Raw genomic sequence first — 25,739 nt, forward strand, 5'->3', positions numbered from 1 at the left:
GTTGCATATATCTCTGTTGGCTAATAAAGCTTATGTAAATGTATCCACTGCATTCATTATTTATGGTAGCCATAAATACTGGCCTGTGCTATGATCTACCTAAAGACTTTTAGACCAGTCTGGACTCAGCCAGCTGAACCTAAAAGCAGTATTTAGAAAATGTGTAAGAAATTAAAAAAAAACATACTGCACTTCTCTATTAGGAATGTACTACATAAGAAATCTGAGTATGATCACATGAGGTAATCAAAATTGCTCTTTTCTTACCCACTACTTGATGCTGCAGGAGGCGGATTCAGCTTTAGCTGGCAGAAACCAGGATGTGGGCTAGCACAGACCTGGAAATAATGTGAATAACTTGTAAATATACATTTTTTTGGTGTTGTTGGTAAAGATATAAGTTCACTCTTTAGAGAATAACCTGTTGTGTGATATTTACTGGTTGAGATCACAGTTCTCTCACAGTCCAGATAAAAACACAAATAGTAGGCTACATTAGCATTTTTCTAAGACAACACATTCATTTCTTTCTCAGTCTCAAAGTCAAAATTGGGTGTTCTTTACTATACAGATTTCATTAAACTTTTTGTAAGTATCAAGTAGAAGTTTTTCACCTACTTAGTGATCTGCAGCAGTCTGAGTCCTATGTTAAAGGAAGATCCTAGGTGGAATGCAAATAATGAAAAGATTAATGGTAACAATTCCCTGTAATTTTTGACTTTGAGCAGTCAATAGACGTGCGTGCATGACCCTCCCCCCACACACAGACTGGATGGCTACATCCTGCGTACTGACTACAGTGTTCTGGCATTGCTGAACTGGTAAAATGTAGTCCCCCAGCACAATGCTTCTAAGCAGATGTAGGGATGAAAATGTTTTCACTAATTTACCACTAGTTTCCATCAAAACTACAGATGTAATAGATATATTTCTGTTAAGTTGTAAACATTTTGTATTAACTGTTGGGCCTATCAAATTCAACATCTAAATTACTTAATAAACAAAAGAAACATACAAAGTTATCCTGTGTAAGCTACAATACAAGCTCATGTGTTGGTCTTCCATACAGCTTAAGTTAAACAATGGGATGATTTCTTTCCTATTCTTTTCCAATCAGTTCATTCCACATCCTGCAGGTTCTTGTAGCTAGAATCTACAAAACTCAATTAATTAAATGGCTGTACTCTAAAAGATAAATTAAAAAACTATCCATGTTAATCTCTTTTTATTTTCCCCCATGATGCATTTCAAGTGCTTATCCTGTCATCTTCAGGCAGATCAGTTGATTACATTACATTTTTTGTTTGCTGCATGTAGTGAGTTGTGTGTTTTCAGTTTCATTTCACTACAACAAAGATACTAGAATCACAAATTTTAAACAACAATAAAGCTACTGTAATATTTCCCAGATGGAAGAAGGCTGAGGTTCACTGTAAGTATACCCTTCATATTTTAGATGTCATAAACATGCCACAGATTGTACAGATGCAGAAATACAGTGCCTTGTAAGTCAAAGAGCATTCATAACTAGCTTATATTGTGGATCAAAGATACAGATAATAAATACAAGGTGCATTCAAGTTCTAAGGCCTCCGATTTTTTTTCTCCGGACTGGAAAGAGATAGAAACATGCGCATTGTTTTAAAATGAGGCCGCGTTCATTGTCAATACGTCCCAGAGATGGCAGCACCGTACGGCAGGTGGAATTTTACCGCCAGCGGCGAGAATGAGAACTGTTTTAAATACTTGAAATGGTGACGTTTTCCTTACTTGAACAGCATGCAATCATTCGTTTTCTGAATTTGCGTGGTGTGAAACCAATTGAAATTCATCGACAGTTGAAGGAGACATGTGGTGATGGAGTTATGGATGTGTCGAAAGTGCGTTCATGGGTGTGACAGTTTAATGAAGGCAGAACATCGTGTGACAACAAACCGAAACAACCTCGGGCTCGCACAAGCCGGTCTGACGACATGATCGAGAAAGTGGAGAGAATTGTTTTGGGGGATCGCCGAATGACTGTTGAACAGATCGCCTCCAGAGTTGGCATTTCTGTGGGTTCTGTGCACACAATCCTGCATGACGACCTGAAAATGCGAAAAGTGTCATCCAGGTGGGTGCCACGAATGCTGACGGACGACCACATGGCTGCTCGTGTGGCATGTTGCCAAGCAATGTTGATGCGCTACGACAGCATGAATGGAACTTTCTTTTCATCAGTTGTGACAATGCATGAGACGTGGATGCCATTTTTCAATCCAGAAACAAAGCGCCAGTCAACTCAATGGAAGCACATAGATTCACCGCCACCAAAAAAATTTCGGGTAACCGCCAGCGCTGAAAAAATGATGGTGTCCATGTTCTGGGACAGCGAGGGCGTAATCCTTACCCATTGCGTTCCAAAGGGCACTACGGTAACAGGTGCATCCTACAAAAATGTTTTGAAGAACAAATTCCTTCCTGCACTGCAACAAGAACGTCCGGGAAGGGCTGTGCGTGTGCTGTTTCACCAAGACAACGCACCCGCACATCGAGCTAACGTTACGCAACAGTTTCTTCGTGATAACAACTTTGAAGTGATTCCTCATGCTCCCTACTCACCTGACCTGGCTCCTAGTGACTTTTGGCTTTTTCCAACAATGAAAGACACTCTCCATAGCCGCACATTCACCGGCCATGCTGCTATTGCCTCAGCGATTTTCCAGTGGTCAAAACAGACTCCTAAAGAAGCCTTCGCCGCTGCCATGGAATCATGGCGTCAGCGTTGTGAAAAATGTGTACGTCTGCAGGGTGATTACGTTGAGAAGTAACACCAGTTTCATCAATTTCAGGTGAGTAGTTAATTAGAAAAAAAATCTGAGGTCTTAGAACTTGAATGCACCTTGTATGTAAGTGTAACTTTTGGCGACATCTAGTATTTCACCGCAAAGTAGCAACCAAAGAAGTGAGAGCAGCGTATCATAGCATCAAGGAACTTGTATATTTGATGAATAGTTGTTCTTGTTGTTGTTCTTTATTCCTTGGTTATTTAGTTGTTGCTATTGTGATAAATAAAGTAGAATACTAGATCATCTTGTATCTGGTTATTCTGGCTTATTGTAATTGTAAATCGTGACCCTGACATGATTCATCATAAATGAAGACTTTTTTCCAAGAGAATGATCATTGCAACTGTGCAAACAACCACAACAGAAGTCAAAGGAACAACCCACAGCCTAAACTACCTCACAACTCACAGACACTGACTTCATTCATCAAAAGGCACTGTGATAGAAAAAACAGAAGGTGTCCTATTGCAAAGTTGCTACATCGCATTAAAGGAAGCACTTTCGCAATGATATACCTTGTCGCTGAACTCTGACTACAGTGGGCCTTTAATGACGAACTTACAGGAAACCAATCTCCATCTCTCCGTCTGAAGTGATGCAAGCCTTATGCACTTTGGCAGCACCAGATCTGTTGCCTGAACAATCAATATGGATGCTTTGGCTGCGCACATTGCCTGTAGACATTCACAGAGCAATAGTCACATATCAAGGTTTGTCATTTTGAGAGCTACTGGAGAAGGCAGATGCCATAGTGAATAGCTTGGCAGAAGTTTCCCTGTGCTCCACCATCAGAAACAAGTTTATTAATGATAAAGGAAGAGGCATGAAAGTCACAGAAGCCATCAATGAGTCATGCAGACACTGTATGGAGGAGCCGATGCAAGAACATAGGATAAAACAGTTAAGAGGGGAAAAAAAGCATTCTTGAATCTAAAGTTATTGGAACAGCAGTGCAAAGTGTTATTCCTTTATGAGCCTCCTCTCAAGAAGCAGGCTGCACACAAGAAAGATGGCCGACATACATCTGAGCTAGATATGGATCAGTTGTGCTGGTATCACAGATGTTTCGGGGGAAGCCACACATCGCAGGTATCAAAGGTGCCATGGACAGACATTACCAGACACTGGTCCACCACAATCTGCTTGTGTGTCCACAGAAGAAAGTGCAAAGACAGCTGGTAAACACAGTGCTCATAGCAGGACACAAGTGGCAGAGATTATTTGTACCAGGCCGCATCTCCAGCAAGAATTCTTTTGAGGATTCTGGTTCTGCAGTGAGCATCTATCTGAAATGGCTAAACATCAGTTCTATCATGCCAGTGTAACATAGACATACAGCAGCAAAGGAGTTGGCCATCAAAACCTGCAGAAAACAGAGACAGACATTGGACTTTGGTCTTTCATTCGAGCCTATGTGAACATTCATAGTTGAAAATGTCCCTCACCCCATGCTTGGTGCCAATTTCTTGTCACATTTTGACCAGTTGACAGATCTAGCCAACAGTTAATTACATTGAATAACCATTCCAATCCAACAAACATGCCATCAGTGCTGGCAAATGTAGTGCCCACTCAAAAAAGGTAAAAGCCATTCATCCGCACTACACAATAGGTTGTCTGACTGACTGAAGGCTTTTTAGTCGTTGGAAATTGATACTAGAGAATATGAGGATGAGAACATGAGCCAGATAATAGAAGAGCTCCCATTGCTCATCCACAAATTCACTACCAAGAGGAGATGTAAACACAATGCGAGGTACCACATCCACGTGACACTGGCCCAGCCTGTTGCAGCTTGTCTGAGGAGACTTCCACCAGACAAAATCTTGGTAGGGCAGCTTGGGTTTGAAGAGCTCCTGAAAGCAGGTATTACAGACAGATCATACTGTCCACAGGTTATCTCCCTCAAACACGGTGAGAAAGAAAGATGGATCATGGCGATTATGTGAAGACTATAGAGCACTCAATACTCTGACAATACCAAACCATTACAAAGTGCCAAACATAACATACTTTAACAGGACTGTTGCCCAAGCTAAACTGTTTAGTGTAGCTTATTGTGCAAAGGCGTATTTGCAAATTCCGGAAACAGCAAGGGTTACACCAAAAACAACTTTCAGGCTTTTTGAGTACAAATTTATGCCCTTTGGGTTGAAGAGTGCTGCAAAGACATGGCAGTGCTACATGCACGAGATATTATAAACAGTTGAAGAACTCGTATCCCATTTGTGGAAGTTTTATCTCTGTCTGCAACAATTCAGTATAATAATTAATCCTGAAAAGTGTTTATTCAGAAAATGAGAATGCACTTCTTTGGGTATGTCTTCTCTTTGGACAGGCTGGCACTATTAAAGGGACAGGTTGAGGCAGTACAAAATACACCCATAACAACAACATACAAGGAATTATGTAGATTTTTTAGGTTTGATAAACTGCTGTCAACACCTTTCAGGGCTTGTGAGGCAGCAGGAACCACTCACAGTGTTATTCATGGGCTAAGAAACATTGGGCAAAGAAACACTGAGCTACCAAAATGTACCTCCGACTCTGACAAGAGAAGCTGCATTTCTCACAATAAGCATTGTTTGGTGCAAGCGGCAAAATTGGCTCATCCCCAAATTAATGCTCCATTGGCCATCATTGTGGATGCTAAACTAAATGCCACAAGAACAGTGTCATAACAAAATTGGATGGCAGATGGCAACTGCTCATTCTTTATTCACATAGTCTCATGCCGCCACGAAGGAAATGGAGCACCTTTGACGAGAGTTGCTGGTAATCTTTGCAGCTGCTATGAACACTTTTGGTCATTGGTACAGGCCGGACATTTCAGGATTCCTACAGATCAAAAACCACTAATGTCATGTTAGTGGTTTGTGTTTACATATAGCGTGCAGTTGCAGTTGTAGTGGTTCTTAAATTCTGACAAAGTTGTTTGTGCATTGTTATAAAGTTATTAATTCTAGTATTTTACAATGGTGTCTTATGCTGTTTGTGGTGAAATAATGGTTTAATTAACTTTTGGAAACATTCACTCAATGTGTTTTTTAGAGTTTTCTGTGTGTTGAAGTCGTTTAGTAAATTTCGTGTGGTAGTTTTCAGCTGGCATTTCTTATTGCTTCGCGTGACATATTTCAGCAAAATTTTCATTCATTGTTTTAACTTTGTTGAGTTTTCCAGTTCATTCCTACAGAATTTAGACATAAGACTTTCCAGGCACTAAATAATTTTGTTCAACCAGGCATACATGCTATGGCAAATTAGTGGTGAATAAAGTGGCATGGCCTAGAGTACACAGGGACCACAGAACCTGGCACAGCCATACCTCAAGTGCCAATGTAGAAAAGTTAGCTAACATGCTTTTACACCAGTTACACAGTTTCCAAAAGTCATGGCGAAATTTTCCCACTTACATGTGGGTAACATGGAACCATTCCCATTTCCAGATGGCCATCGTTATCTGGTTAGTCATAAATCATTTCACAAGATAGCCAGAAGTTACTACTGCACAATCATTCACAGCAGAGACACTGGCAAAGGTATTAGCGAGTGCATGGTCTTCAAGATTTGGTACTTGTGATGACTTCATAAGTTAGGTCCTATAGTGCTTAGAGCCATTTGAACCATTTTGAACCTCTGTAAATAACAACAGATTGTGGATGACAGTCCACACCACAGCTTTTTGGGGAAATCCTACAGCTATGTGCTTGCAACCATCTGTACACTACCAGCTATCACCATGAGAGTAACAAGATGGTGGGAAGGCTGCATCATACACTAAAGGCTGAACTGATGTGTTCTTCATCCATAGGGATGGGTAAGGACTTTGACAAAGAACAGATGTTCAATTTGTGGCCTTTTTTTGGTTTGTGAAAATTATTATTAGATTATTATTTACAGAGGGTGGAGAAAAACATGGAAAAAATGCATAAACCTATACTTCAGCGTATTTCTTTGCTACTGTTTCAGTTTGGCAATTTGTAAGTTAAAGATTTAGGTCACTGAAACACATACAGGAGAAAAAGTTACTGTACATTGTCTAGTATGCTTGACAAACTTCTGAAACAGTTTGTTGCCACTTTCCCAGCTTTGTTGTTGAGCGTGTTTGGCCCATAATTTCTATTGTGAAAAAAAATTTCAGCTTCTTCACAGAGGCTCAGTTTGTGGCCTTTGTTTTGCTTGTGAAATATTACTAGATTACCATAATATCTATGTGAGGCGGAGGGAGGGGCACAAAACTATGGAAACACCAAAAACACAACACAGTGCGAAGCCTAATATGGTGTAGGAAATTCATTTATATTCAAAACAGCTTCCAGTCATCTTGGAATGGGTAAATATAGGCCCTGTAGGGTTTTCAAGGAAATTTCGAACCATTCCTCCTGCAAAATTGTGGCAAGTTCGGCTAACAATGATGGAAGTGAATACCGATTACATGCCCTTGTCTCCAAAGAAGACCACAAATGCTCAATAGTATTTATATCTGATAACTGCAGTGGCCAGGGGAGATGCAAGAATTCATCCTCATCTTCACAAAATCAGTCCTGGATTATGCAAGCTGTGTGAACCAGAGCCTTGTCTTGTGGCGCAGCATCACCATGGGGGAACAAAGATTGTACAATGTATGGACCTGATCACCCAAATTGGTCATATAATGCTTGGCAGTAAAAGGACCTTAGAAGCACCCAAGAAGCCTATGGAATACCACAATGTGGCTGACCAAATCATAACTGAAATTCCACTGTGTTTCACTCTTTGGACATAAATTCTGCCAGGAGTTGGAAAATTCATCAAGATACATCCAACAAAATGACTTTCTTCCAGTGCTCCATAGTCTAGGTTTTATAGTTTCGGTACCATGTTTTGCTGTTACGGCTGTTGCACCACTAATGAGTGGATTTTAGGATTCACCCTCACCCTGAAATTCCCACCTTATGGAAATCTCTTCATGTTGTTTTTGTGCTGATAGAATTTGCAAGTGTGAGAGTCAGTCCTGCAGTGACATTTGCAGCTGTTGTCCTCTCATTTTTGTCAATCTTTGTCAATCTTCTTCAGTGACCATCCGTCACAATCACTCAACACACACATTCATCCATACTGTGACTTAATAGATGACATTCTTCCAGATGTTCTTCCACTTTCTGTGGCTGTGGTGTAAATCTTCCGTATGGTGCCTCTTGAAACATCTCAGCTACCCTGATTACAGAAGCACACACCATAGGTGCACCAATGATTTTCCCACATCCAACTTGACTTGGTTCGAACATAATTCACTCATTACACAGAAAATTGTTTTGACCATGACTGACATTTGCAACTTATGGAGGACACTGCACAAGCACTGTTCATTTTAAATACAACAGCACAGACTGCAGCGGGTAACCAACTTGTTTCCTGCCTCCTAATACCATTTACCATTTCACATTAGTGATTTTTGGAAGATTATGGGACTTTTTTTTCATAATACTATAATTTTCTAGGACATTCTATGTACACAGATCTATAAATAAGAACAGTCCATCTCCATACTAGCCTCCACACTGATCTGAATGATACCACTGGCAGTGAATGACATGGTGGCCGATCAATACCATATGGTCTGTCACAAGTTGATATAATTATAAATAAGGACACCCACTGCTGAGCCACGTAGTTCCGCTTCATTTATACTTTTGTGTGTGCTCAGTCAACATATTTTCAGTCAAAAGTGTTGGTAGCAAATGAATCAGGCAAAAGAGAATACATATCTTGGAAATGATGTTGACAGGAGGCACAAATCGGCAAAACTGGAGTGGCTAGAGGTTACAAGCAAAGCTGGAGACGCAAGCATGAGTATGAGAAAGACAAAGGCTGCATATAGGAAAATTACAGAAACCTTTCATAAATGAGAAGCGACTGTATGAATATCAAGAGTTCAGAGGGCAAGCCTGTACTAAAAAGAGATGGGTTGATGCAAAGGTGAAAGGAACATACAGAAGGTTTATAAAAAATGAAATAAATCTGGAGACAATATTATGGACGCCAAAGAGAAAGTGAACCAAGGTGAGATGGGAGATGTGATACTGCAAGAAGAATCTGATAGAGCACTGAAAGACCTAAGCTGAAGCAAGGAACCTGAAGTAGTCTCAGACTTCAAGAAGAATGTAAATGTAACACTCCCTACTCCAGAGACTGCACACTTTAGTAATGCATGGTTGCAAATTACTAAAATCAGTTATTTACAAAAGAATGGAATGACTGGTAGAGGCAGGGAAGATCAGTTTAGGTTCTGGAGAAATATAGGAACATGTGAGGTAGTACTGACACCATGACTTTCTTACAAGATACCACGAAGAAATCTACAACTTGTACAGGAACTGACTGCAGGTCTAAGGGTCAAAGGACATGAAACGGAGGCAGTAATTGAGAAGTGAGTGGGACAAGGTTGTCACCTACCCCCATTTTACTTCGTGTGACATCACAGCCAGTTTTACAGAATTTTCCCTATATCAAGAGAAATGATAGCATCTAGTTAACTTAAGTGAAACAATCATCATCATTTAAGACTGATTATGCCTTTCAGCATTCAGTCTGGAGCATAGTCCCCCTTATAAAATTGCTCCATGATCCCCTATTCAGTGTTAACATTGGTGCCTCTTCCGATGTTAAGCCTATTACTTCAAAATCATTCTTAACCGCATCCAGGTACCTTCTCCTTGGTCTACCCCGACTCCTCCTACCCTCTACCGCTGAACCCATGAGTCTCTTGGGTAACCTTGCTTCTCCGATGCATGTAACATGACCCAACCATCTAAGCCTGTTCGCCCTGACTGCTACATCTATAGAGTTCATTCCCAGTTTTTCTTTGATTTCCTCATTGTGGACATCCTCCTGCCATTGTTCCCATCTACTAGTACCTGCAATCATCCTAGCTACTTTCATATCTGTAACCTCAGCCTTATTGATAAGGTAACCTGAATCTTCCCAGCTTTCGCTCCCATATAACAAAGTTGGTCGAAAGATTGAACGGTGCACAGATAACTTAGTCTTGGTACTGACTTCCTTCTTGCAGAAGAGAGTACATCGTAGCTGAGTGTTCACTGCATTAGCTTTGCTACACCTTGCTTCCAGTTCTTTCACCATGTTGCCATCCTGTGAGAATATGCATCCTAAGTACCTGAAACTGTCCACCTGTTCTAACTTTGTTCCTCCTATTTGGCACTCAATCCATTTATATCTCTTTCCCGCTGACATTATTTTCGGTTTGGAGATGCTAATCTTCATACCATAGTCCTTACATTTCTGATCTAGCTCTGAAATATTACTTTGCAAACTTTCAATCGAATCTGCCATCACAACTAAGTCATCCGCATATGCGAGACTGCTTATTTTGTGTTCACATAACTTAATCTCACCCAGCCAGTCTATTGTTTTCAACATATGATCCATAAATAATATGAACAATAGTGGAGACAGGTTGCAGCCTTGTCTTACCCCTGAAACTACTCTGAACCATGAACTCAATTTACCGTCAACTCTAACTGCTGCCTGACTATCTACGTAAAGACCTTTAATTGCTTGCAAAATTTTGCCTCCTATTCCATAATCTCGTAGAACAGACAATAACTTCCTCCTAGGAACCCGGTCATATGCCTTTTCTAGATCTATAAAGCATAGATACAATTCCCTGTTCCACTCGTAACACTTCTCCATTATTTGCCGTAAGCTGAAGATCTGGTCCTGACAACCTCTAAGAGGCCCAAACCCACACTGATTTTCATCCAGTTTGTCCTCAACTAACACTCGCACTTTCCTTTCAACAATACCTGAGAAGATTTTACCCACAACGCTGATTAAAGAGATACCTCTGTAGTTGTTGTTTCCATGTTTACAGATTGGCGTGATTACTGCTTTCGTCCAGTCTGATGGAACCTGTCTCGACTCCCATGCCATTTCAATTATCCTGTGTAGCCATTTAAGACCTGACATTCCACTGTATTTGATGAGTTCCGACTTAATTTCATCCACCCCAGCCGCTTTATTGCACTGCAATCTATTGACAATTTTCTCCACTTCCTCAAATGTGATCGTATTTCCATCATCATTCCTATACCATTGTACAATGAAATCTGAAATATTACTGATTTTATTTTCACCTACATTGAGCAACTCTTCAAAATATTCCCTCCATCTGCCCAAGGCATCAACAGGATTCACCAGCAGTTTTCTTGACCTGTCCAAAATACTTGTCATTTCCTTCTTACGACCCTTTCGAAGACTGCTAATTACACTCCAGAATGGTTTTCCAGCAGCTTCACCTAAAGTCTCCAACCTGTTTCCAAAGTCTTCCCAAGATTTCTTCTTGGATGCTGCAATTATATGTTTGGCTTTGATCTTTCTTCAATATAACTTTCCCTGTCTAACCGAGTTCTAGAATGTAGCCATTTTTGATACGCCTTCTTTTTCCTTTTACAGGCTGCCTTGACTGTGTCGTTCCACCAAGCTGTTTGCTTCATCCTACCTTTACACACTACTGTTCCAAGACATTCTTTAGCCACTTCTAGTACAGTGTCCCTGTACCTTGTCCATTCCTTTTCCAATGGCTGTAATTGACTACATTCAACTAACTGGTACCTTTCTGAGATCACTGTTATGTACTTGTGCCAGATTTCCTTATCCTGAAGTTTCTCCACTCTTATCCTCCTACATATGGACCTGACCTCCTGCACTTTTGGCCTCACAATACCAATTTCACTGCAGATTAAATAGTGATCAGTGTCATCAAAGAATCCCCTGAATACACGTGTGTCCCTCACAGTCTTCCTGAATTCCTGATCTGTTATTATATAGTCAATGACAGATGTGGTTCCCCTGCCTTCCCAAGTATACCGGTGAATGTTCTTATGTTTAAAAAAGGAGTTTGTGATTACTAAGCCCATACTGGCACAGAAATCCAAGAGCTGTTTCCCGTTCCTGTTGGCCTCCATATCCTCTCCAAATTTACCCATAACCTTTGTATACCCTTCTGTTCGCTTTCCAATCCTGGCATTAAAATCACCCATGAGCAGAGCACTGTCCTTGTCCTTTACTCCAACAACTACATCACTGAGTGCATCATAAAAACTATCCATCTTATCTTGATCTGTCTCTTCACAATGTGAATATACTGACACAATCCTAATTTTCTTGCTAGACACTGTCAAATCTATCCACATCAGTCGTTCGTTTACATACCTTATTGCAACTACGCTGGGTTCCATTTCTTTCCTGACGTAAAGCCCTACACCACATTGTGCTATTCCTGCTTTGCCTCCTGACAGGTAGACCTTGTATTCTCCCACTTCCTCTTCTTTCTCACCCCTTACCCGAATGTCACTAACAGCTAAAACATCCAATCCCATCTTACTTGCAGCCTCTGCCTTCTCTACCTTCTTCCCAGATTAGCCCCCATTGATATTAATAGCTCCCCATCTCATTACCATTCGTTTGCCGAGTCGTATCTTAGGAGCCCTGGTTTGTCTATTAGAGGTGGGACTCAGTCACCTCCAAAGGTCCGAGGCATTTTGTTCTGATTGTTGCCAGCATCATATTTAAAGTACCAGGGAAGCAGGTTGCTAGCCTTACTTGCCCCGAGTCCCATTGAGTTTTACCCCTAATGGTTGATGGACTAACCAGTGGATTTGGTAGTCTTTGCCGTCTGAGCACAAAGGTGACCATGACTCAGAATATGTCCGAGATGTCCAGCCTTATTCCAAAGTAACTGGTATCCCGACTGTCAGGGCCACTTACTTGGTCACTCATACGTTGCCCGTGGTTCATGAACTAGGACATGACAACAGGATTCCACACCATGAACCACAAGTGAAACAATATTTAATTTTATTCTGACAAGCATCTATGTAATGCAGCAATGCATAAACATTGTCACTGTTACCAAGGTAAAAAATACACAAAGATAATACTGATGAGATACCATAGTGTTGGCAGATCTCCTGTTAAATGACTCTTGCTCTGGGGTTCTGGTTTCTCTTGCTATTTTACAATTCCCTATACGAGATTGTCACTGTACTGTATAACTTCTTGTGCCATAAAAACTATTTCACAGTAAAAAAATAACAAAATGTTTTCTGCATATGGACTATGTTATTTAATCACTCTTTCAGTGAAAAATATAGTAAAAGATTACCTGTCAAAGAAAGTCAAATATTTAAATACAGAGATTTTTCTATGGTTTGCAAGATTTTTATGCACCATTTTGTGTGTGATACTATAATCTGCAATCATACCTGTTTTTTTAAAGTCTGATAACCTTTCTGGATAATGTTTTCTGAGGGAAAAGCATTATCTCTGCTCACAGTCAAATAAGTAAATAAAAAACTGCCAAACAAATCATTCTCCAAGAGAACTTTGGGCCACAACTAATTTCAGAAATCTAATCAAGAAAGGGATCGTAAAGGTAATTAATCTTATCTACCATGTAAATTAATTATGATAAATCAAAAAGACATAATTGCATTGTTTTACCCCAGGTGGTGGTAAAATTACATCAGTGTATACTTTGAGCAAGTAGAGAAGGAAACCAAAGAGATGCTTGCTAAACAAATAAAAAGTTCAAAGAGAAGAAACAAAAATGGTTTGCACATAACTTTCTACTTCTGTCAGAAATGGCGAAAGATTTGAAAGTTTCCTTGAACAGAATGTATAATTGCTGCAGAAGCCGTAATAAGGACAAAATCAAAAAAGTAACACAATGTAATGGAGTATAGTTGAATTAAATTAGGAGACAGTGAAGGAATTACTTTAGGATAAGTTACATTAGAAGTGGTGAATGGCTTCTGATATTTGAGTAGATAAATAACTGACAATAGCAGAAGTAGAGAGGATGTAAAATATGGGCTGTCAATAGCAAGAAAAACATGAAATTTGCTAACATTGAACATAAATTTAAGAGTAACAATGTATCTACTCAAAAATTTGTTCAAAGTTTAGTATTACGGAGCAGTAAAATGTGGATGATAAGCAGTATAGACAAGCAAAATTGGAAGCTACAGAAGAATACTGTATAGACTGAATAACTAATGAAGAAGTAATTAATAAAACTGGGAAGCACGAAATTTGTGCCACACTGTGACAAAGAGAAGGTATCTGTTGTTAGGATAAATCCTAAGGTATCAAGTAATCATCAGTGACACACACACACACACACACACACACACACACACACACACACACACACACACACACACAAACAAATGTGCGTGCGCACAGAGAGAAAGAGAGAGAGAGTAGGTTTTAGAGGAGATGAAGCCTTAAGGCATAACTATAGTAAGCAGGTTGCATTAGTAATGTAGAGATGAACAGACTTGCACAGGAAAACTGCTACAATGCTTTGGACTGGAGACAACAACAAAATGGTAATTACTGGTTTTCTTATCAAAAAATGGCTTCCCACTGCACTAAGAAAGAATGTGCGAGCATACCTGGTCAAAATGTATCAAGCTAGTGGATACGATGCATCTCACAACCAAGTTTGCTGCACACTCTTCAGATCTTACATTACTTCTTTCCCCTTTTATGGCACAATAAAAGATGAAGTGTATTGTGATAAAGCAGATAACCTGGACACTATTTGGGGTAAGTTTCAAGCAACATAGCAGAAGTCCCTCAGGACACTTTTATGTGAGCTAGAGAATCACTTGTGACTCACATACAAAATGTACCAATGTTAAATGACAATAATTTGAACATTTTTTTAAACCACAATATGGAACATTTAGTTAAGCAGAAAGTACAATTGAAGGAACGAAAATAATTTTTTTTATTAAAATTCAAATGTATGCACATGATCTTTTAATGTACTATGTGTAAGGAAAGAGTAGTAGTATAATCAAGTGTCTTACATAGCTATCTCAAACTGACTATCAGAAATACATACATTGTTTAAAATTAAAATGAAATAAACAGTATTTTTTATAAATCTAATCTTCTTATCTTTAACTGCAATTCTTACCTTTAACTCACCAACATATGAAGGGATGACTAGTTCAAAATCAACATCAAATTCATCGGGCTCTTCAATTTTCAGATTCTCGAAGTAGCTTCCTACATACTGTTTTTGTCGAAAAAGTGCTTTGAAGTCTTCTTGTTTCTTCATTTCTGTTTCCAATATATCAAAAAGCTGCAAGACAGAAAATCTGCATTTGTCATTTTAGCTTTCCATTTAGTTTTGATATCAAAAGAATTTTTTAAAAATCAACTCAGTATAGCACGAGTATTAATATCTTCAGTTTACCATCAAAGGCAACTTCATTAATACCAAAACCTCCTGTTTTCTCTCTAATTTGTTGCTAATCAAGAGAAACAACATGAACCACAAAATGCTTTGAAATTTAGTTTTCTCACTTTATATACTTCGCATTTGAAGAAATTTAGTTGTTTTCTCTTCTATACATCATATGTCCATAAAAATTAACCTATGCCCCTACAAGCTTACATTTTCCTTGCTGTGATAAGGCAGAAAACTTAAAGAATACAAATACCTATGTTGTTTCATGACATTCAATCTGAAGACTGGTTTGATGCACCTCTCCACACTACTCTACCCTGTGCCAGCCTCTTCATCTCCAAATAACTACTGTAACCTATATACATTTCATCCTGCTTACCGTATTCAACTCATAGTTTCCCTCTACAATTTTTTAAGCCCCTCCCCTCACAAGCACAAACTTCTCTCCAGTACTAATGACTCCTTGATGTCTCAGAATCTGTCCTATCAACTGATCCCTTCTTTTACTCCAGTTATGCCACAAATTTCTTTTTTCCCCAGTTCTATTCAATACTTCCTCATTAGCTACACAACCTACCGATCTAATCTTCAGCATTCCACTGTAGCACCACATTTCAAAAGCTTCCATTCTCTTCTTGTTTGAACTGCTTATTGTCTAGATTTCATTCCAAACAAAGCTACACTCTAGACAATTATCTGCAGAAAAGACGTCCTAACCTTTAAATTTATATTCCAAGTTAATAAATTTCTCTCCCACAGAAAGACTTTTCTTGTTATTGCCAGTCTACATTTTATATCCTCTCTGCTTCAGCCATCATCTGTTATTTTACTGCTCAAATAGCAAAACTCAGGTCCTACTTTTGTTGTCTCATTTCCTAATTGTCCGCCCACAGTAGCTGAGTGGTCAGCGCGACAATGTCAATCCTAAGGGACCGGGTTCAATTCCCAGCTGGGTAGGAGATTTTCTCTGCTCAGGGAATGGGTGTTGTGTTTTGTCCTAATCATCATCATTTCATCCCCAGTGACGTGCAAGTTGCCGAAATGGCGTCAAATTGAAAGACTTGCACCTGGCAAACGGTCTACCCAACGGGAGGCCCCAGTCACACAACATTTACATTTATTTCCTAATTTAATTCCCTCTGAATCACTTGATTTACTTTGACTGTATTCTACCACCATTGTTCTACTTATATTGATGTCATATTTTGCTTCCAAGACAGTGTCCATTCCATTACACTGCTCTTCAAAGTCATTCACCATCTGATGCAATTAAAACATCATCAAATGTCAAAGTTTTTGTTTCTTCTCTCTGAACTTTAATTCCTTTCCCAAATTTTTGTTCAGTTTCCTTTATTGCTTGCTCAGTGTACAGTTTGAATATCATCACAGTCAAGCTACAACCCCATCTCATGCCCTTCCCAACCACTGCTTCCCTTTCATGCTCTTCATCTCTTTATTACAGTGGTCTGGGTTCTGCACCATTTGTATATAACATTTTGCTCCCTGTATTTTACCCATGCTGTCTTCAGAACTCTAAACAGTTTATTCCAGTGAAGATTGTCAAATGCTTTCCCTAATTCTAAAAATGCTGTAAATGTAGGTTTCCCTTTCTTTAACCTATCTTGTAAGGTAAGTCATAAGGTTAGTATTGGCCTGTCTGTTCCTACATTTCTCTGGAACCCCAACTGATCTTCCCCAGGGTTGGCTTCTATCAGTTTTTCCCCTCTTCTGTCAATTGTGTCTGTGTTTTGTAAACATAATTTATTAAACTGATTTAAACTGGAACTGTCTTCTTGAAATCTGAGCATATTTTCCTTGTCTCATATATCTCGCACACCTGATGGAATTGTTTTGTCATGGCTGGCTCTGCCAAGAGTATCAGTAGTTTTTAAGAGAATGGTGTCTACTCCAAGGGCATTCGGCTTACGTCTTTCAGTGCTCTGTCAAATTTTTCTGGCAATAACCTATCTCCCATCTCATTGTTATCTCCTTCCTCTTCCCTTTCTATAATACTATCTACATATTCCTTTCCATTATATAGCTCCTCTATATTTTCCTAGCCATTTTTCACTTTTTGTCACTCTCATTTTTTAGATGTTTGTATTCCCTTTTGCCTGATTCACTTGCTGTATTTTTATATTTTCTGCTTTCATCAAGTACATTCAGTATCCATGGTTCTCTAACAGGACTTGCCTTTATGCCTATCTGATCCTCTGCTGTCTTCACTATTAAATCTCTCAAAGCTACCCATTCATCTTCTACTGTATTCCTTAACTGTGTTTCAGTCAGTCACTGCCTAATGCTCCCTTTGACACTCTCAACAGCTTCCAGTCCTTTCTACTTATCAGGGTGTCAGCTCCTTAATTTCCTATTTTTTGTCAATTTCTCAAGTTCTGATCAATAATTCATAATCAATAAATTATGGTATAGTCCATATCTGCCCTGAATTGTCTTACAGTTTCAAATTGGTTCCAAAATTCCTGTCTTACCAGTACATAATCCATTTGAAGCCAGTGCTGTATGTACCCGCATTTCTATTTTCTCATTCATTATTTGACCAACTCCTGCCTTATCCTTACCTGATATTGCATTGATAATCCTGTAGTCATCTGACCAGAAATCCTGTTCACCCTGCCACTGAACTTCACTAATTCCCATTGTATCTAATTTCAACTTATCCATTTCCATTTTTCAGTTACCTATGCAATTCAGAGATCTAACATTCCATGCTTCCATCCTTAGTATGCCAGTTTTGTTTATCCTGATGACAACATCCTTCTGCATAGTCAAACCTGGAGATCCAAATGGGGACCCTATTTTACTTCCGGAATATTATACCTAAGAGGCAGATACTGCTCCACAGTGGTTGCACATACAGTACGGCCACATGTATCACTGAGGCACAGAATCCACCCTACCTTGGATAAGTCCATGGGGCATACTTACACAAAAATAAAACTATCTGTGGCTTGTATTGTTTTTAAAGCATATTTTACTATTATTAATACAAGGTGTATAATAATGCTATGTCATAATATTTCTTCCTCATGAAAAACAACAGAAAATTATTTATACATTTGCAGCAAGGTATTTCCACTTTAAATGGTAAATTGAAAACACTTTTTCGATTCTAGAACTCTTGGTTCATTTAAATTATTGCTCTCAATTCAGTTTGGTGTTGCAGCAAATTCTTGGTAATAGTGTTAATAATCAGTCTTCTGGACTATGTCCAAATGTTTAAAGTGTTATCTTCAAAAAAAGTTCATCAGTGAAAACTTTTAGGACACATTGTACTAGGAGTAAAATACTTCTTCTTCATATTTTCTTAAGTATAAACTCAGCTATACTGATATCCAACATGCCAATTTTCTACAACTTTTTGTTTCACTTTTCGTTCAAAGTGAATGGAGTTTGCTGTCTATGTATTTTATGAACACTAAAATATAAATTCCTATGAAGCCACATTCCATACTGAAAATATCTCACCATCATCTCCCCCCACCTAGTCTACATACTGCATTTTATTGCTAATGTAAACTGAAATATTTATTAGGAAAAGGATAGAGTGCTCCTCACCATATAAATGATCAACTGAGTTGCAGACAGGCACAACGAAAAGATTGTTACACATTACTGCTTTTGGCCAAAACCATCTTCAGCAACAGGATGTATTAGTGGTAGCAGTCATGCATGCATGAGATGTGCTTGCTTGTATGAATGTGTGTGTGTGTGTTTTCTTTGCTGAAGAAGCTTTTGGCCTAAAGCTATAATGTGTAACAGTCTTTTTGTTGTGCCTATCCCAAATCAATGGGTCACCTTTATGGTGAGTAGCAATGTATTCTTTTCTTAATATTGTTGATATTCCAACCTATAGCTGCCATTGTTTGAAATATTTATTACTTTAAATGAAAATGGGAGATAAAATAATTTTCAGACATCAAGTAATTTACTTGCTACACTTTTACATATATGAAGGGGCTTGGTAAAAGCTGAGATTCACACTACCTCTTGTAACTTTGCATTATATTGTTTCTTCTGCTGTTCATCTAAAGAAATACTTTCTTTCAGAATTTTTTGAATTGAGCTATCTAAAGCTTTATAGTTTGCCATTGGAGCAACGATTCACCAGGAACAGTCAACTGAAAAGGGAAAAGAAAAATATTATTTAGAAATTGACCATGATAAAAACAAACATAAAACACCAGCTGTCAAACTTATAAATGTGTAATTATAATACAACTTCTCAAAAAAGACCTACTTGCTAATACATGATATAGATTATTGCTAAGCAGTAAAAACAAAAAGTAAATTCAGACTATATGAAGAAGTTGCGTCAGTTTTTACAAAGATCATCTTATCAGGATAGCAAAAGACACAGAGGTGAACAACAGGGAATAAACCAATATAGGTTTCAGGTACTGAGGTACAGCCCGCCCAAGAAAAGGAAAAGGGACAACTCACATTTTATGTAGGAATAGCTGTCTATGCAACCAAAGCAAGGAAATTGTTAGTGGAAACTCCACAATAAAATGAAACAGCCACTCATGTTATTTTGTTCACAAAAAACTTCTTTTCCATTTGGTCGATATTCCTCCTTCATTTAACCATTCCAGAAGTCATTTACAAACAATGTAAAAAATTTTCGTACAACAATATCTCAAGAGGACGTTAAGTGTAGTCATGTTTTCAAATAAATTTAGAGCCACTATAGCGTGTAACACATGTATAATGTATGATATGGGAGTGAATGAATTTTAAATATGCTGTTTTAATCTAGGAAATTTTACAGCAGGGACAGCATACAAGGCAGTGGTCTCTGGTTCTCTTTGTGAACAGTGGTTTTACAGAAATCCTGTTTTGCTTGGATGCCTTTATGGCACTTGGGTTTATGATCACAGATCTGATTAACCTAGTTTGTGACATTGTGTCATATCAAAAATTTGATGAATTATGCAAATTTTTTTTCATCTTGGTTAGGCAAGGCCAAGAAGTTGTGGCCACAGATGCATCTCAGTATGGCCTGGGGCCATATTGACCCATCGCAACAACAATGGTTCAGAAATGGACATCAACATCTCAAAGATGGTCACTGCAGTGCAGAAGAATTATTCTCAGATTGAGAAAGATCCCCTTGCTATTATTTGTGCAATCAAGAAGTTTCATATGTTTCTGTATGGTGCCGAGTTTCACCCGGTCACAAATCACAAACCCTTAGATCTCCATCATTAACCCTGCAGCACACCTACAGGACAAGATGGCACACACACTTCAACAGCGAGCCCTTTTCTTCAGATGTTATCACTGCGAAATTCACTTCCACTTGACAGCTAAGCACTCCAACACAGGTGCTCTCTCCTCTCTGCCTGTGTGTCCCGACCCCAGTTTCAACCATGAAGAAATCCTTTGTTTTTACTTCGACTGGACAGGATCCCTAATACAAACTCCTCACTCAGGCAGTTGGCTTGGATCTGGTTCTCTGCCAGGCGCAATAGTATATCCAGTGGGGCTGACCAGAACAGCCTCCAGCCTGTTGCATCATATGCCATCTGTAATTATTTTGTGTTGCAACATACATTGACTCCTGTCGATGGTGTGAACTTGTTGACTAAAAAACATGCAGTGCCAGGGGTGATCATTCCAGTGCCCATCCACTGAGATATACTTCGCCTCCTGCAGTGTGGTCACTGGGAGGCATCAACGACAAGGATGCTGACTCAGCACTACATCTCCTCGGCGGGAGTCAATAGTGAGAGAGAAAATTTAATAGCTGCTTGTCCCAAACTCGCAGATCACCAAGCTGCACTGTGGCAGTGTTGCTCACCGAGGCCAGCACCTACACAGCAGTGGGAACGGGGCTCTGTTATTGGACTTACATTTGTTTCTTGTCACAGGTGCCCTCTCTTGGACTGTATATCTGTATGTAGTAAACTGGCATTCCATGATGGCAGAATCAATGGTATGGGTCCTCACCTGGATCTTCTCCATAGAAATTTCACTTTCTAGAAAAATTGGAGATCACCACTGATGAAGAGAAACATGGCAATATTCTGGATGCACAAGTAAAAAAACCACGAAACGAGATCTCTTGGCGGCTTTGCAGAATTATTTTAGGACAAATACTCGATTATAATTTAGTTGGCCCTACTTTTTTGACAGAACTGCTATAGGCTGATGATCATAAACTTAGGATATGAGGGCAAATAGGCAACCCACAGAGCAGACTAATAGAACAGTATAATGGTTGAGCCAATAGCCGCAGTTACACAGCAATACCATGACACATCCATTCACAACATTCACTGGATCTCTGCAGAAGCATCAATTTGACACTCTTGGAGCCCACAGCAGAGCAGTAGGACACAGCCTAGCGTGGTGTGCTGAAGTGGATACCATGTTCCTCCACTCCTTGCATTTTAACATGGTTGGATCTTCCTTGGCATGGTGCTCAAAATGACGCTAATTGAGCCCATTTCACTCTTTAATGATGGGTCTACAAAGATCGTCCTGAGAGTGAACTAGGTACCAAGAGTGACACAGTGATATTTTCAACTGGTCACAAGCATGCTGAATGGAGTTCATGTCTTCAGACAATGCAGGCCACTCCATTTGATTGACCTCTGCACCTGCAGAGCTAGATAATAGGATGGAGGATTGTGTCACAATACCGCACAGTTGTCAAATTAGCACTGGTCTGTACCAAAAAAGCCCTCCCAGTTAACCCCCCCCCCCCCCCCCCCAAAAAAAAAACAACAAATAGTTCTGTTGTATTCTCCTCTGGGTTACCACTAGCCATAATTTGTAGGTAGCTGTCATCAGATGGTGGCAGTTCTTCCATGTTTTATGATACAATAGCAGCTGAACAGTTAATGATATAGTTGTAGTTTACAAAATTATGGAGAGCAACTTTCCTTTCTTATCACACTCTTTGCCATGAAGTCGAAGGAAGCAGAGTCTAAGCCTGAAATTACCCGTTGAAGGATGCTGGCAAAGTAAACAGTGTACAGAAGCTTGTCCCCTTCAATAGGGGAGAGGGTATGTTGTTCTGAAATGCACTCCATTTCACAGAAGGAGTATAGGTAGTGATTTCCTATTGTCAAAAAGAGTATTATGAATGAGGTATCTGGAAGAAAAGAAAAAATCTGGAACTTCAAAAATTAAGAGGGTGGTGCAAAACTTCTGATTAGTTTATATTATCAGAGGAAAGGAAGGTTGACGTTTAGCATCTTGTCAATGATGAAGTCATTAAGGGAGCAATGACAGTTCAGATTGTGGAAGGACAGAGTACGAAACTGCTGCTTCAAAGGAATTATCGAGGTATTTGTCTTATGTGATTCACGGAAAACAAAAAAAACCTGCATATGTGGACCAAACCTGGAGCTGAACTGCCACCATACCCTGGAATACAAATATAGTAACCCAAAACTGCACCACATCACACTTTCTCCACAAATGTTCTTAAAAACAATATTAAACTTTCTTTTAAAGTTGGTAAACTGCCCATCGCTAGAGACAAATCCTTCAATGCCAAAATTAACAGTGAATGATTGAGCCTTTTTTTTTAAGCACCAATAAACCACAATCCTCATTTCTTTATGAATAGAACTCCCATGTATAAAACATCTTTTCCTAAACTCTGTTGTAGAATGACAAAAGTTTGGACGTACATTCAGTGGTGTATGTGGATTATGTCTGCAAATTGTGACATGCTTGATGCTGCAGTTTTACTGTAAGAACAGCAAAAATGCAGCAAGTGATGAACTTTTTTACTTTCTTCATTTTGTGGAGAATGTCAATGAGAAAAAGTTCTGTAAGGGTTTGAAATTATGTGTAGAGCTTGTTGGAAGTTACAAAATACTGGATGAATATAGTTTGGATGATTTACATGTGGGGAGTTACATTGCCTCAAGACATATACACAGTTAGCAAACTGTAACATTTGACATTCTATGTTAAACCATTAGCGTAAGGTGTAGCTCTTAATGAGTAGATGTGGCAGTATTTCAAATTCAGTAATAACTGTATGAAAAATAGGAAATAAAATGTTTGTTGCTCCTGGAAGATGTTATATAAGTAACCTGCAACTTGGACTATGCCCTGGTTTAGCCCTTCGGAATATAGATGTAACAGTGTGATTCAAAAAGAAAGAACAGATTTCAGTTGTTTATATAGGCAAAGTATAAGTGTCCAAGTCACAGGATAGATGAAGGTTCCAAGTTTTGATGCAGCTGCACTGTTGTTTGCAGCACCACGGCGACTACACCACAATACAAATTATTATGTGCACTCAAATTTGCGCAAAGTAGATCCATTGTTTAAGTGCAGTGTGGATTCCGCCATTGATTCAGCAAGAAGCCACCACTACACAAGAAGATTTGTGACTGGCATATACAATTCTTGGAAGTTGGTTACATATGCAAAGGGAAGAGCACTGATCGGCCACACACATCTCATGAAAATGTCAAGTGTGTTTGAGATGCATTCACACGGAGCCCTCACAAGTCTACAAGACCAGCAGGCCAGGAACTTAAACTTTTCAATCAACAGTGTGGCGATGTCTGCATATGAAGCCTTACAAGTTGCAGTTACTGCAGCCATTGCATCCCAGAGACCGTAAGAGAAGGTATGAACATTGCATTTCAGTTCTCCAGGATATAATGGAGGAGATTTTTTCCAAAAGATCATCTTTTCAGATGAATCAACATTTCATCTATTGGGTAAAGTAAACTGCCATAATACAATAATTTGGGGTCGCATAAACCTGGAGTCATCATCAGTCTTGAGACTCATTGGAGCCGAATATATTTTGTGCCATTTCTGTTCACAAAGTTTATGAACCTTTCTTTTTTTGTGGAGGAAACTAACAGGATTGTCATACTTGACGTGCTGTAAAATTGGTTGTTCCCTCAATTTCACAAGGAATCCAATGATTTCATTTTTATGCATAACAGAGCCGACCTCACTTCCTCCTTGAGGTGCGGCATTATCTTAACCATATTGACCCATAATGTTGGGTTGGAAGAGTAGGATGATAAGACCTTGTACACTGCTTCTGGCCTCCCATATGACCAGCCCTCATACCTTGTGGTTTCTTTCCGTGGGTTACATAAAGGAGACAGTCTTTATTCTACCTGTGGTAGCTACTCTTCAACTTTGGAGAAATTGAATTGTTGAAGCTATTGATGCACGGAACAAGGACCTGTCGATTCACATGTGGAATGAAATAGACTATGGTTTCAATGTTTCTCATGCAGTGTATGGTGCTCATGTTGAGTGTACGGTATATTGTCTGTGCGAACATAAAATTTTGAACCTTCCTCCATCCAGTGACATGCCCCATGTGTTTCTATCTCTCACTGTTTGTAATAAACAATTGAAACCTGTTCTTTTTTATTCATGCTGTATATGTTCCTAATTCATTTCAATGAGCCTTCTTCAAGACGCAGGAACTCAAGTTTTCACATCCATTCACTCAATGTGTATGATATGTTTCCATTACTCTAATCTTTCTGGTGCAGGGTAATCGACAATGTGGGTGGCGGAAACCTGGAAATTTTCACTACATCCTTTTCATCACTCCACATCCCACGCTTCAGTATGTTTCTTTTCAGCTATGGTCAACACTTGTACTTGTCTGAACTCATTTCTACAGTTGATTTATGAACTATACTGCGTTATGCATTATTGAGTAAACAAAAATTGGCAAGAGCTGAAAGACTAAACGAATATGAAACAATTTGAAACATAGCCAGTAACTTCAAATTATAGATTCTTTGCAGGTGATCTGCCATGAGAGTCTTTTCTGTTTATTAGGTGTACCAAAGTACATAATGATTTCTTCAATTTTTGAAGTTTTTTGAGACAACAGATTACTATTTTGCTTTATCGAGAAATTATTTTTATTGAGATTTGAATTAGCAGGTGTCGACTATAGAAAAAAAGAGTGAAAAATAGCTTTGAATTCTTTTAATAAGCAAAATTCTGTTTTGAAATACAAGCTGAATGGCATTGAAGAAGAAAATTTACAATCAGTGCAAAGTAACAGTTTTGAGTGATAACAGCAAGATAAATAATTTTAATGCGAGAAATGTTCAGGCACTGAGTTTTGATCAATGAGCATTGGAAATATGATGGGAATAGGGAAGAGAGGAAGGAAAAAAAATCTCTACAAACAAACTGCAGTGGAATACATATTGAAAATGGAATGTTAGGAGACTGGATAGTAGGTGGACCAACCAAGAGATAAGAGAAGATTGGGACAATGACCTAACATTCGTTGAGCAGGTGACACTAGAAAATATGCACAAACAGCAGTGTTGCGTCAGCTGAAGACTGTGACACAATCTTGAGGAGGCCTTTATTCAGCAACTGATGTCAAATGACTGATGGTCTTTGAAGTAAAACATATGAGATGCTAAAGAAAGAGTGATAATACAACATATTACTTTAAAGTAATTACAGTTTTGGCTGTAGTACACTCCCTGAAAAAATAGTGAATCACTCAGAAAATTTGGTCTGATGTCAGAGTAACTTTGGACACATACATGCCATCAGTAGGTGCGTAAATGATTACAGAGTTGCAATTTTCTGTGATAGGTAGAACAGCCACCACAGCACATTTGTGGGGCATTTGGATATGACAGTGTCTC

The 25,739-nt window shown here is 39.0% G+C and overlaps 1 protein-coding gene across 1 annotated transcript in view; it reads right to left on the bottom strand.

Annotated features, from left to right (window-relative positions):
• Window positions 1–25,739, bottom strand: part of LOC124605222 (cyclic GMP-AMP synthase-like) — a 207,608-nt gene that overhangs the window by 166,948 nt on the left and 14,921 nt on the right. Inside the window, exons 2-4 of the mRNA XM_047136771.1 lie at window positions 19,099–19,232; window positions 14,818–14,985; window positions 268–338 (exon numbers count right to left, since the gene is read on the bottom strand). Coding sequence (XP_046992727.1) covers window positions 268–338; window positions 14,818–14,985; window positions 19,099–19,203 — 344 coding nt within the window. The 5' untranslated portion in view covers window positions 19,204–19,232. The remainder of the gene's footprint in view (window positions 1–267; window positions 339–14,817; window positions 14,986–19,098; window positions 19,233–25,739) is intronic.

Source organism: Schistocerca americana, chromosome 3, assembly GCF_021461395.2.
Source record: "Schistocerca americana isolate TAMUIC-IGC-003095 chromosome 3, iqSchAmer2.1, whole genome shotgun sequence".
NCBI classification, from domain to species: Eukaryota; Metazoa; Arthropoda; class Insecta; order Orthoptera; family Acrididae; genus Schistocerca; species Schistocerca americana.